This window comes from Brassica napus, chromosome A6 (genome assembly GCF_020379485.1).
Source record: "Brassica napus cultivar Da-Ae chromosome A6, Da-Ae, whole genome shotgun sequence".
In the NCBI taxonomy this organism is placed as follows: Eukaryota; Viridiplantae; Streptophyta; class Magnoliopsida; order Brassicales; family Brassicaceae; genus Brassica; species Brassica napus.
Window position 1 is genome coordinate 2,954,141 of NC_063439.1, and position 13,354 is coordinate 2,967,494.

General features: G+C 30.2%; 2 protein-coding genes across 2 annotated transcripts; both read right to left on the bottom strand.

Annotated features, from left to right (window-relative positions):
• Positions 1–2,544: 2,544 nt before the first annotated feature.
• LOC106351216 (beta carbonic anhydrase 3-like) lies at positions 2,545–5,662 on the bottom strand. The gene is made up of 9 exons (XM_013791029.3): positions 5,318–5,662; positions 4,755–4,818; positions 4,408–4,551; positions 4,157–4,205; positions 3,703–3,819; positions 3,534–3,587; positions 3,284–3,372; positions 2,994–3,099; positions 2,545–2,906 (listed from the first exon to the last, which is right to left on the bottom strand). The coding sequence occupies exons 2-9, from the start codon at positions 4,805–4,807 to the stop codon at positions 2,739–2,741; spliced, it is 780 nt and encodes a 259-aa protein (XP_013646483.2). The 5' UTR covers positions 4,808–4,818; positions 5,318–5,662; the 3' UTR covers positions 2,545–2,738.
• A 3,044-nt stretch (positions 5,663–8,706) lies between these two features.
• LOC106351215 (beta carbonic anhydrase 3-like) lies at positions 8,707–11,360 on the bottom strand. The gene is made up of 9 exons (XM_013791028.3): positions 11,208–11,360; positions 10,964–11,028; positions 10,678–10,821; positions 10,088–10,136; positions 9,721–9,837; positions 9,563–9,616; positions 9,299–9,387; positions 9,101–9,206; positions 8,707–9,011 (listed from the first exon to the last, which is right to left on the bottom strand). The coding sequence occupies exons 2-9, from the start codon at positions 11,014–11,016 to the stop codon at positions 8,844–8,846; spliced, it is 780 nt and encodes a 259-aa protein (XP_013646482.2). The 5' UTR covers positions 11,017–11,028; positions 11,208–11,360; the 3' UTR covers positions 8,707–8,843.
• Between the last annotated feature and the right edge of the window lie 1,994 nt (positions 11,361–13,354).

Below are 13,354 nucleotides of genomic sequence, written 5' to 3' on the forward strand. Positions count from 1 at the left end.
GCATCGTTTTAATTTTTTGTCAATTAATTCAGTAAAACTTCATAATACTCCATAAATTGGTGGACTAGCCACTATAAAATCGTTTCTTTTTAAAGAAACGGAGACAACAAAAGCTCAAAACCTCTTTGAACTTCATCATATGTTAGTGAAGGATGCAACTATGCATTAAAACATTATTTTCATATTTTTGAATTTTTCTCAAAATCTATGTGTTAACCCCTACGGAAATATTGAATTTTTTGGGTACGTGCTCTATATAAAGAAGCCTAAGATTTTTGGTGTTGTTTTAAGATTTCTAAACACATTCTACATTTGTATTAATGTATATTAAAATCTCTTTCATTGTATATGGGCATCGTTTTTATTTTTTGTCAATTAATTTAGTAAAACTTCATAATACTCCGTAAATTGGTGGACTAACCACTATTAAATCGTAATTTTCTAGAGAAACGGAGACAGCAAAATCTCCAAACCTCTTTGAACTTCATCATATGTTAGTGAAGGATGTAACTATGCATTAAAACAATATTTTCATATTTTTAATTTTTTTCTCAAAATCTATGTGTTAACACCTATGAAAATATTGAATTTTTCGGTAAATGCTCTATATACTGAAGCCTATGATCTTTAGTATTGTTTTAAAATTTCTAATCACATTCAAAATTTGTATTAATATATATTAAACTCTCTTTCATTGTATATGAGCATCGTTTTAGTTTTTTGTCAATTAATTTAGTAAGACTTCATAATACTCCTTAAATTGGTGGACTAACTACTATAAAATCGTTTATTTCTAGAGAAAAGGAGACAACAAAAGCTCAAAACCTCTTTGAACTTCATTTTATGTTAGTGAAGGATGCAACTATGCATTAAAACATTATTTTCATATTTTTGAATTTTCTCAAAATCTATGTGTTAACCCCAACGGAAATATTTAATTATTTTGGTAAATGCTCTATATACTGAAGCCTATGATCTTTAGTGTTGTTTTAAAATTTTTAAATACATTCTATATTTGTATTAATGTATATTAAAATCTCTTTCATTGTATATGAGAATCTTTTTTACTTTTTGTCAATTAATTTAGTAAAACTTCATATTACTCCATAAATTGGTGGACTAACCACTATAAAATCGTAATTTCCTAGAGAAACGGAGACAGCAAAAGGTCCAAACCTCTTTGAACTTCATCATATGTTAGTGAAGGATGCAGTTATGCAATAAAACAATATTTTCAGATTTTTTGTTTTTTTCTCAAAATATATATGTTAACCCCTAAGAAAATATTGAACTTTTCGGTAAATACTCTATATACTGAAGCCTATGATCTTTAGTGTTGTTTTAAATTTTCTAAACACATTCTACATTTGTATTAATGTATATTAACCTCTCTGTCATGGTACATGTGCATCGTTTTAAGTTTTTGACAATTAATTTAGTAAAACTTCATAATACTCTTTAAATTGATGGATTAATCACTATAAAATCGTTATTTTCTAGAGAAACGGAGATAACAAAAGCTCCAAACCTCTTTGAACTTTATCATATGTTAGTGAAGGATGCAACTATGCATTAAAACATTATTTTTGAATTTTTTTCAGAATCTATGAGTTAACCCCTACGAATATATTGAATTTTTCTTTAAATGCTCTATATACTTAAGCCTATGATCTTTAGTGTTGTTTTAAAATTTCTAAACATATCCTACATTTGTATTAATATATATTAAACTCTCTTTCATGGTACATGTGCATCGTTTTAATTTTTTGACAATTGATTTAGTAAAACTTCTAATAGTCTCTAAATTGGTGGATTGACCACTATAAAATCCTTTTTTCTAGAGAAACGGAGACAACAAAAGTTTCAAACCTCTTTGAAATTCATCATATGTTAGTGAATGATGCAACTATGTATTAAAAAATTATTTTCATATATTTGAATATTTCTCAAAATATATGGGTTAACCCCTACGAAAAGTTTGAGTTTTTCGGTAAATACTCTATATATTGAACCCTATGAGCTTTAGTGTTAATTTTTAAACACATCATACATTTGTGTTAATGTATATTAAACTCTCCTTCATGGTACATGGACATCGTTTTGATTTTTTGTCAATTAATTTAGTAAGACTTTATAATACTCCCTAAATTGGTGGACTAACCACTATAAAATCGTTATTTTCTAGAGAAACAGAGACAACAAAGTTTCAAACCTCTTTGAACTTCATCATATGTTGGTGAAAGATGCAACTATGCATAAAAATATTGAATTTTTTGGTAAATACTCTATATTTTGAAGAAATACATATAAATACTAAATTTCTTTATGTTATTCTTGTATCACCTTGAACAAAATGAGAGTTTGATTGTTTTATCATACAAAGAGATTTCGTGTAATTCAAAACTGAAAATATAGTCGAAATATTCAAGTTTATAGTTTGCACCCATTCGAGCTACCGTCCCAAATAACCAACAGGTGATAATTTCATCAGATTCATGTCTCGTTCTAGTGTTTGGATTTATAAACTCAAATTAAGTTGGAAACTAAAAAGAATACTCTTCTAGCTTATTCTTTTCTTTTTTTTGAAACTTAGCTTATTCGTTTCTCTTCCAATGGAAACATAAACAAGAACACAGAAATAAGAAACAGAAGCAAGTACATGATAATAAGACTTAGAAGCAACATAGAGTTGTTCAGAGAAAAAAAAGCAACATAGAGAAAAGGTAAGAAGGAATATCTTAAGAAAAGAAACAGGCAGGGGTGGTCTTGACATCGAGTTCCCAGAGTTCAAACGTTCCATTCACGAAATCGTAGTGGGCTCCTCTTATGGTGAGCTTTCCCTTCATCACTCTTTCTCTCACAAATGGGTAAGACAGCAGATTCCCCAGCGTCACATTTACCGCTTCCTGGAAAAAAGAGGCGCTCTGAGTTTCTTCCTTAAAAGTAAGACCGAAACAATGCAAAATATTGTGTATATTTTTTTTATTACGTACCTTCTCACAGTATGTGCACTGTTCTTCGAAGCTCAGGTCTCCATACTCCTGCTTGATCATGTTCTTCGCCGGTGTACCAATCTTGACCCAGTCTTCTATGAAGACGCTGCGATTTCAAAAAGAAATTCAGTGAAGTTAGTGAACCAACCAATCACCCAAGAAACTGTCTCTTTCTTTTTTTTTCTTGGTAAAAACTATCTCATTCTTTTTTTGCTTAAGAAAAACCTTCTCATTCTTGATAATGTAAATTATAAGATATTTGATTAAGTTAGCGTTTTAAGGTTGGTTACCTCCTACTTGGAGCTGAATCATCTTCAATGGACATGAGACCCTTTATTCCACCACAACGGCTGTGACCAATCACCAGAATGGTCTCCACCTGGTAATTACAAAACAGTACATTATCGTAGCGTAAAAATTAGTTCACATATCTACGCATCTTATGGCCGACCATGTAAGATCAAAGGTGTTAGACAAGATAAAATATCTCTAAGAAGCAATTCTATCGAAAAACAGGACCATTAATTAATTATTACGTACGTTGAGTTTTGTAATTGGGTATTCCATAGCCGCACCAGTACCAGAGTGTTGTGTCTGCAAGTTTCCAAAGACAACAACTTGTCAAAAGTGGATAATTATTTAACCACTAACAACAACTTTTGGTGCTTGTGTAAAGATAATTAGAAAGACATGAAAATATTGGATGAACCTTGTCATAAAGTGGAACCATATTTGCAATGTTTCTAACGATGAAGGCTTCTCCAGGTTGGAAGTTCAAGATGTGAGAAGGGCTAACTCGGGAATCTGAACAAGCAAACACCAGAAACTACAAAAAGAAATTCTCACTTGTTAAAGATATCTATCATGCAGTCTGAATTCATAAAGTTAGGATTTCTATCTTTTCTTTTGGTCTTTATAATAATCATTTGACCAACTTTGCGACGGAGCTATTATAGATCAGACTCTATTAAGTTTAAGTTGGATGAGTTCATAATCTAAAATCAATTGGTGATAAGAAAATTAGTTTATCTCCATCCTATAATACTTGAGATCCTTTTTAATTTCCGAGCATTTTCTTCGGCTTCATACTATTGTTGGCTAATTAGAGAAAAGGAAACTACCAAAGGTGGAAAAAGGAATAAAGAGATTAGCAAAATTAAAACCTTGGGGTTCTGGCTCTTGGCAAGTGCTTTGAACAAGGAAGGGTTCTTCCTGGATATTTATCAAACCAACAATATAATGAGCAACCTTATTTAACCAATAACTTAAGAAACTCTTTTTATCCGTAGTATGTCTTTTGAGTAGGTAACTAGATTAAAATAATGTGTTTATAAGCACTATTATCATATAAGTATGGGGAAAAAGGTGGATTTTATCTATTTTAAAAGTATATTGAAATTCGGAATAAACGTACAAATATTTATGATTCTTGAAGTGGATAAATCCGGATTTGATTTGTTTTACGGCATCTGATGACTTCTTGGATTCAAATTCTTCTAGCTCACCAAATAACTTCTTGATCTTTGCGGCCACCTTGTTCCCGAGATCCGATTTGTTACTGCAAAATTAATTCACCTTTCATATTACACAAAATTTAGATGACAATTTGTACTCATAAATAATTTCAAAAAAAAAAAATTTGTACTCATAAATGATGGGTCAAGGTACAGTATATGGGGGCAAAATGATCCGCGTTGTGATCAGTGACCAACCTGCAAAGTCAGTATGATCTGCTTTGCGAAAGAAAAAGAGTGTGTGTACCTGAGAAGCTCTCCTAGTCTTTCAAGGGCATCTTCATATGACTCCGTCGACATTTCTTTTCGTTCTAACAAAAGAAGAAAATAGAAAAGAAAATACAAATAAAAAAAGGTGAATTTGCGAGATATACATAATGAATTGTAAAATTAAGAAAATAACTATGTAAAAATTTTATGGAGAACCATGTCAATTTGACACAAAAATGCAGAAATGACTTTGTAATTGTAACTATCGATGGCTGATACTATAAAAACTAAGGTAATCAAAATCTAACAATGGTTTCATTTTGACGAGAAGAATCGGCCCAAGTCTAGTGAAACACTGACTTAGACTTCTTCTTCTTTTTTACGTCAAGTTTTAAAAAGCTTATAACATAAACTTAAGACCCTAAATTATAAAATAAATTTAATTTAATTTTTGTATAAATTTTATAATTCAAATGTTTGTAGTTTGATAGACGATTGAAGTAACAATAGAGATCTTCATTATTATAAACCGAATCTAACAAAACACAAAATTGTGCAGTAAACAAGAGAAATTAGGATGATTTAAGTTTCTAGACGGACCTCGAGAGTTTCTTTGGAAATCAAAGGATTTAGAGCAAGATACTTAAAAATAAATACAATTTTAGTTTATATGTTAGGAGATGACCACTAGCTACTCCACTATTTATAGTCGGAGATCAGTCACTTTCACTATACGGAAAATTCTATATGACTAATTTGTCTATTTTAAAAACAGAAAGTTTGTTATTTACAGTACTTTTAGTTAAAGCAACTTTGAAAATTCATAAATTATGCAAAACGTTTTGCATACAGAAAAACAAAAACCCTCCAAGATTGAAATATTTTGGTATCAGGAGGACGAACCGAAAATAGACGTTCAATAAGAAATTGTTTAAAATATATTAAGTTAGATATTATTTTTCAAAAATATATTAGTCAAAAATATTATAATATTTGAATTTAGAGTTTAGTAATGATTATTTAGGATTTAGTATTTAGGAGGTGTGTGAGTTTATAAACTTTTATAAATAATTCAAATCTATACTATACTAAAAGGGGGATATAAGCCATGGAGAGGATGTCCACATAGGATAGAAAAATCAACCAATCAGAGAATCCGAAATTGCCATGTCATCTCATTTTTTTCGTAAAAAATAAAAAAACAATGCGAAGGTGAGAATCGAACCCGGGTTAGTATGATATATATATAGTATAGTTACCACTAAGCCATTGAAACATTCTTGGACACAAATACAAGAACCACTAAGTATATAATCACAAACTCTTATGTACATTTACAATAATATGAATTCAACTTTCAAGACTCCGATACTTTGTTTTGTAAAAAAAAAATAAGTAAGTGACTAAGCTAATATATTCTTAGAAAGTGTGAGAACGTTGACAAATATGAAAAAGCATAGATTTTTGTTTTCGTGACAAAGTTAAGAATTTTGTAAAAGTAAGTTTAACATATAAATTTTCGTGACAAATATGAAAAAACATAGATTTTTGTAAAATTTTGACAAAAGAACTCATAACATACTTCTCTAATATCTTAATAAAATATTATTTAAGGGTGCAATAATTAAATATATTAATTCAATAAATTTTGTAATTTATAGACAAAACAATAACACAACAAATTTTGAAACATTTGTTTAACCTATCGATTTTTTTTCATGAGAATCCAACTAAACAAGATAAAAATAATAATTAGATTTACAAATATTTAATTACCATTTTATTCAATTTTGATTAATTTCAAATTATCATAATGTATCTTTTTGAAGTTACAAATATGAAAAAGCATAGATTTTTGTACAATTTGACAAAACAACTCAAAACATATTTTTCTAATGTCTTAATAAAATATTATTTAAGGATGCAATAATTAAATATATTAATTCAATAAATTTTATAATTTATAGACAAAACAATACCACAACAAATTTTGAAACATTTGTTTAACCAATCGATTATTTTTTCATGAGAATCCAACTAAACAATTAGATTTACAAATATTTAATTACCATTTTATTCAATTTTGATTCATTTTAAATTGTAATAATGTATCTTTTTGAAGTTACAAAAAAATAATGTTCTTTCTTTATTACACTAGCATTATATATAGATTCTATATACACAAAATAAATATAATATAACAACATAAATTTACTTTCCCCGATTCATATGAAAACTTTTTAAGTTATCCACCAAAGCAAATTAATTAAATCAATGAAATTGTTAAAATACAGCAAATTAATATATAATTTTATTTTAAATTAAATTATTTAAAAAGTGTATTTTCGTTAAAACAAAATAATAAATAAGTAAAACTGATTTGATGGTAATTTTTATGATATATATATATATCAATTCTGTGAAAGAAATAAAAGCTTAATATGGAAAAAAATCTTAAATACAAAAACCTCTAAAAATTAACAAAAAAACTAATAAATTAAACTATGATATCACTTCAAAGCTTCTTAGACCATATTAATAAAATATTTAAGCGATAATTAGACAAATTTGATTTTTTTTCCAGCAAAAAGTTTATTATTAATTAGCATCAGTTATTTCAAGATGTTTAAGAAATGGTGGACAAAAAAATAGGATGGACATTAATGATATATGAACTATGAATAATACTTTGTGAAGCAGACTTAGATAACATATATGCACATACATTTTCAGTCCTTTTTGATGCCTAAATTCAATTTCTTCAGAGTAATTATTCCACAAATAGATCGTATGAGATATTGTTTTGATATGTAGATTTGTTTTTTCAATGTTAAGAAGATTGATAACTGTAAAAATGTCTCATTCGTATATGATATGTCTATAACCGAGTCCCCAACATGAGACAAGTTTGTTTAAAAAGTAAATAATTTTATTTTTCTTATATTATATAATAAATATATATTATTTACTGATAATAAAAATATAGTTATTCATGTATCACAAATATCTATGCAAATATGTGAATCAAGTACAACAATCAAACAACATAATGATTTCCACAAAGAAAATTTAAAAATATATTTATGTTATGTAGTCATATTTTATATTTTTTAAATAATATAATACAATATTATACATTATTTTTTAGAATTGAGAAATACATATAATATCTTATCCGCGCGTAGCGCGGTAAAAAAATCTAGTATTTATTAATGATTCAGAATGATTAATTTAAAGAATGACATCAAATTTGAAGTGAAGTTAGAATTTCTCTTGATAAATACATCAAGTTTATTTTGTCTCCATTTATGTATTGATCTTAATTTTTTATTTGAATTATCTTAGCTTTTTGGCCAATGAATTCTAGATAAATCTCAATTTACATAAACACATAAAAATACAATTTTAAACCATATACGATAGTTTAAATTTTTAACATTCTCTTTCCTATTTTTTAACCTTCCACATCACCAAGAATATAAGAGCTTTCTTCAGCGTTAAAAAAAAATTCTGAAGTCTTTAAACCGTAAAAATGTTTTAGAAACAAAAGAATTGGATTGTGTGGCTGAGAAAAAGGGATGAAAAAGGGATATGAATTCAAAGTATTTCTACAATCTATCAAAACAAAAGAAAGCAAGAAATCAGATTCAACCGCTGACTGATGGAAATGGAAACACTGTAGAAGATGAGGAAGGACTAGTAACCATTGTTACTAGCTATTTTAGGAATCTGTGTGAATCATCAAACCCTGAGAAGATAAAAGATGCTTTGGGAAATATCTCGAAAATTACGAATAAGATTAACCAGAATCTCACTGTTTCAATTACAGAATGGGAGGTTAAACTTGCATTTCATGCAATGCATCGGGATAAGGCTCCTACACCATATGAATGACCGCCTTATTCTATCAGAAGTTTGATGATTGTTGATTAATTCATCAGATTCATATCTTGTTGTAGAATATTCGAAGTTATAGACAAGCTGGAAACTAAACAAATGCTCTTTAGAGCTTATTCATTACTTTTCACACAGAAACATAAAAAAGAAAGAGAAATAAGAATCAGAAGCAAGTACATAATAAGAACACACTTAGAAGCAACATAGAGAAAAGGTAAGTAGGACTGTTTTAAGAAAAGGCATAGGCAGGGGTGGTCTTGACGTCGAGTTCCCAGAGTTCAAACGTCCCATTCACGAAATCGTAGTGAGCTCCTCTTAAGGCAAGCTTTCCCTTCTCCACTCTTTCTCTCACGAATGGGTAAGACAACAGATTCCCCAAGGTAACGTTCACCGCTTCCTGGAAAACCCAAGTCAATCTCAGTTACAAACCCACGGCGAGACAGAAAACGGAGCAACATATTTTGTATTTTATTTTCTATTACGTACCTTTTCACAGTGAGTGCACTGTTCTTCGAAGCTCAAGTCTCCAAACTCCTGCTTGACCTTGTTCTTGGCCGATGTACCGATCTTGACCCAGTCTTCTATGAAGATGCTGCCATTTCAAAGAATTTTCAATAAAGTGATCGCCCAAGAAAGTCTCATTCTTGATAATGTACTTAAAGATAGCGTTTTGAGTTTGGTTACCTCTTATTGGGAGCTGCATCATCTTCAATTGACATAAGTGCCTTTATTCCACCACAACGGCTGTGACCAATCACAAGAATGTTCTCCACCTGTTAATAACAAAACAATGCATTATATATATATCGTAGGGTTAAAACTAGGTCACCTCAGGTTTTCACCAAGTTCTTATAATGGCCGACCATGTACGATCAAAAAGAGCAAGACAAGAGAAATATCTCTAAGAAGCAGTATATCTAACATGAACATTAATTAGTTATTACGTACGTTGAGTTTTGTAATTGGATATTCCATAGCCGCACCAGTACCAGAGTGTTGTGTCTGCAAGTTTCCAAAGAGACAATGCATATGTTATTTAACCACTAACGACAACTTGTGACGTTGGTGTGAAGATAATTAGAATGACATGAAAAAATTAGACGAACCTTGTCAAAAAGTGGAACCATGTTTGCAATGTTTCTAATTTCAAAGGCTTCCCCAGGTTGGAAGTTCAAGATGTGAGAAGGGCTAACTCGGGAGTCCGAACAAGCAAACACCAGAAACTGCAAAAGAAATTTTACACTTGTAAGAGGATTATCAATCAAACATGCACTCTTAACCCTCCTTTCTAATTTTTAGGGTTTTAGTTTATTAGTAGCTTGCCCATAGAGGCACTATTATAATTGCTGGACTAATCATTTTCTTCTGTTTCCTACTATTTTTGGCTGATTAGAGAAAGATGAAACGATAAAAGGAAACCAATAAGGAGGAAAAATAATAATATTAATAAAAGCGATCAGCAAAATTTAAAACCTTGGGATTCTGGCTCTTGGCAAGTGCATTGTACAACGAAGGTTTCTTCCTGGAAATGGATGAAACAACCATATAATGAGCAATCTTTATTTAACCAATACACATTAAAAGCATCCATAACTTCTTCCGTCTAATTTTTGGCCAACATATAATAATAAAATTGTCTAAAATGCTTTAGTTAGCCACCAAACTGGTGGGACTAAATCGATATAAGAGCATTTCCAATGTAAAACTCCATTTTTCTTCTAAAATAGAGTAAAAATGAAAATAGAGTAAAATTGCTTCAACCCTACTCCATTTTCCACTCCATAATGGAGTGATGAATAAACAAAAAATAGATTACTCCATTTATGGAGTAAATTTCATTATAGAGTGAGATATAGAGTTGGATTGGAGCATTATTTACTCCATATTCACTTTTACTCTATTTTAGAGGAAAAAATGGAGTAGGGAGGGAGATGCCCTAAACTATTATTGTAGAAAAACTCGGAATATTGCATGGTAATTTATCTGTTTTTGCATTTTTTGGATGTGGAATATGTTTGATATTAAGATGGACGGTTCCATACGGAATTAGGAATAAAACGTACAAAAATTTGTGAGTCTTGAAATGGATAAATCCGGATTGGATTCGTTCTACAGCATCTGATGACTTGTTGGATTTATGTTCCTCTAGCTCATCAAATAACTTCTTAATCTTTGTCGCCGCCACTTTCCCGAGATCCGATTTACAACTGCAAATTAATTCACCTTTTCATATTACACATTTTATGACATACGTACTGTATGGGTTAAGCTTTGGGAAAGTCCAAGATGTCTATCTGCAAAGTCCAAGATGTCTATCTGCTTTGGGAAAGAAAGAAAGTGTGCGTGTACCTGAGAAGCTCTCCAAGTCTTTCAAGGGTATCTTCATACGACTCGGTCGACATTTCTTTTCGTTCCTAAAACCAAAAAAAAAAACAAATAAACAATTTAGAAAAGAAAATACAAGAAAAGTTATAAAACTTTACCAAAAACATGTCAATTCATTCAAAATTGAAGAGAGTCATTGATATATAATATGTTATCCCTATTTTATATTGAAAATAAAGAGATTGGAATGATTAGTTTCTAGGCGGACCTTGAGATGTTTTCTAAAACAAAGGATGTAGAGAGTGATATAAATACAAATTTTACTTGATATGTTAGGAGATGTTCTCTACTCCGCTATTTATAGCCAGATATCTGTCACTTTTCGTTAGGTGGAAAAATTTTATATGCTTAACTTGTCTATTTTAAAAAGAGCGGGGTTGTTATTTAAATACTTTTCGTTAAAGCAACTTTGAAAGTAAAAAATTATACAAAACGTTTTGCATGCAGGAAACGAAACACCCTCCAAGTTAGAATATTTTGGTATTTAAAGGACACCAATGGAGAATTTATCAATGTTCTTCTGTCTCCATGTTTTGTAGCGGTCATGATTTTAAAAAAAAAGATTTTAATTTCAGTTATTTTCTATTTTCGTCAATGAATTCTAAATAACCTCTACTTTACGTGGAGATGATATAATGTTAGGAGATCAATTAAGATCGAAAACAGATAAAACAGTGGAGATGGCTAACAAGATTATACAAATTATAAAAACCTGATCATAGATTAGTCAACAAAAATATAGAATATTGTTGATATTTTCAGTATCTTTATTTATAAGAGGCATACATTTAGTGCAGAGGCGGACCCAGTAAAGGATTGGGTGTGTCAGTTGACACAGGTTAAAAGATAAAATTAATGTTTTTTACATAAAGACTGAAGGAGAATCATCAGTCTAGATGTTAAATGCTAAGGGGTTGACACCCCTAAACCCAAGTAAACCCAAGTAAACCCAAGTTCGATGCTCCATATTGCTTTTCTTATTGTGATCTTTTTTTAAACAAAATATAATGACACAGGTTAATTTAATTGCTGGGTCCGCCACTGATTTAGTGTAAGAAGTAGCTTACTTATTGCTTAGGATTTTTTTCATCTGTGGATCCAAGCACTAGGTGAAAAATCTCATGCGCGAATATCAAACATGTAGAAGTCTAGATAGGCTTAGGTGTTTTACCCAGACTTGGAAATCGAATCGGAACCAACCTTAAAATATCTGAACTGAAACCGAATGGAATTCTTTGGATACATGTATAGATCCAAAAATAAATCTACTCAAAAAAAAAACAAACCCGAAAAGAACATGTCCGAACAGACTCTATGTGTTCTCTTTTCTAATTTTTGATGTAGTTGTAATGAATCTTTTTTAATCTTCATTGTTATTTGACATTTTCCAGTAATAAATTTTTTTAGATATTGGTGGATTTTTGATAAAAATTTGATCCGTACCCGAACCAAATGTTACCATAAATTTTTCGGATATTTATAGATATATAATATCTGGAATTGAATCAATTCGAAACCAATAGGAACCAACCTAAAACCAAACCAAAAATTTGTAAAACATGATACGCTGAAACCCTAAAGATCTGAACCAGATGGAACTGACCTGAATTCGAATTGAATATCCGAACGCCAAACCTAAGTCTATAATACTTGATGGTGTAGTATTTTCAAAGGATTTTATGACCAAGCTTAGCATGCCATACTAAAATATTATCATAGTTACTTTCTTTTCCGCAAAATTGTTGTAGGCGACCAAAGTCATTAGCCTGCTGGAAAGGACTCTAACCATTATGTTAGAGGTCCCGGTTCGAATAACCGCTAGGACGAAACTAATATTACATGTTTTGGTTCGGACTTGGGTGATTAGGGCTTCGGCCCGAACTCCTTGGTAATTCAGAAAAAAATTGTTGTAGGCGGATAAGACGTTTAACTTGTACTCCAGTTTGAAATATAGTTGCTTTGATTCTTGATATTTGTAAGAAAAATCATCTTTCATACTAAATAAAACATTGGAAATTTGATCCTATAAAAAAAAATATATATATATATATATATATAACACCAACTAACCATATCACCTTCTTTCTCTTATTTTTTCTTCCTATCTCTCTCTACCCTCTTACTACAAATCTAATATCTTCCCCAATATTGTCGTTCATCAAATTAACCCATAAAACATAGCTACATGAGTGTACTGTATTCGTTACCGAGGAGATATTCATGTATACCCATTCGTTGCATGCTTCTTCTTGATTTTTAACGCATGTCAACTGAAACTAATTAAAGCATACGTACACTTTTGTGTGGTAAAACTAGCATATATATGTACATCTTAAAACATTTTCTTTTTGATAA

What these genes read in the sequence shown, in the direction of transcription:
- LOC106351216 (XM_013791029.3), bottom strand. Translation starts at nt 4,807, where the DNA reads ATGTCGACGGAGTCATATGAAGATGCCCTTGAAAGACTAGGAGAGCTT. An exon ending in TTCAAGAATCATAAATATTT is followed by an intron (nt 4,206 to 4,407) that starts GTACGTTTATTC and finishes ATAAATATCCAG; the next exon opens with GAAGAACCCTTCCTTGTTCA. An exon ending in GATTCAGCTCCAAGTAGGAG is followed by an intron (nt 3,100 to 3,283) that starts GTAACCAACCTT and finishes TTGAAATCGCAG; the next exon opens with CGTCTTCATAGAAGACTGGG.
- LOC106351215 (XM_013791028.3), bottom strand. Translation starts at nt 11,016, where the DNA reads ATGTCGACCGAGTCGTATGAAGATACCCTTGAAAGACTTGGAGAGCTT. An exon ending in CCAAGAGCCAGAATCCCAAG is followed by an intron (nt 9,838 to 10,087) that starts GTTTTAAATTTT and finishes TTTCTTTTGCAG; the next exon opens with TTTCTGGTGTTTGCTTGTTC. An exon ending in AGTGCACTCACTGTGAAAAG is followed by an intron (nt 9,012 to 9,100) that starts GTACGTAATAGA and finishes TGGGTTTTCCAG; the next exon opens with GAAGCGGTGAACGTTACCTT.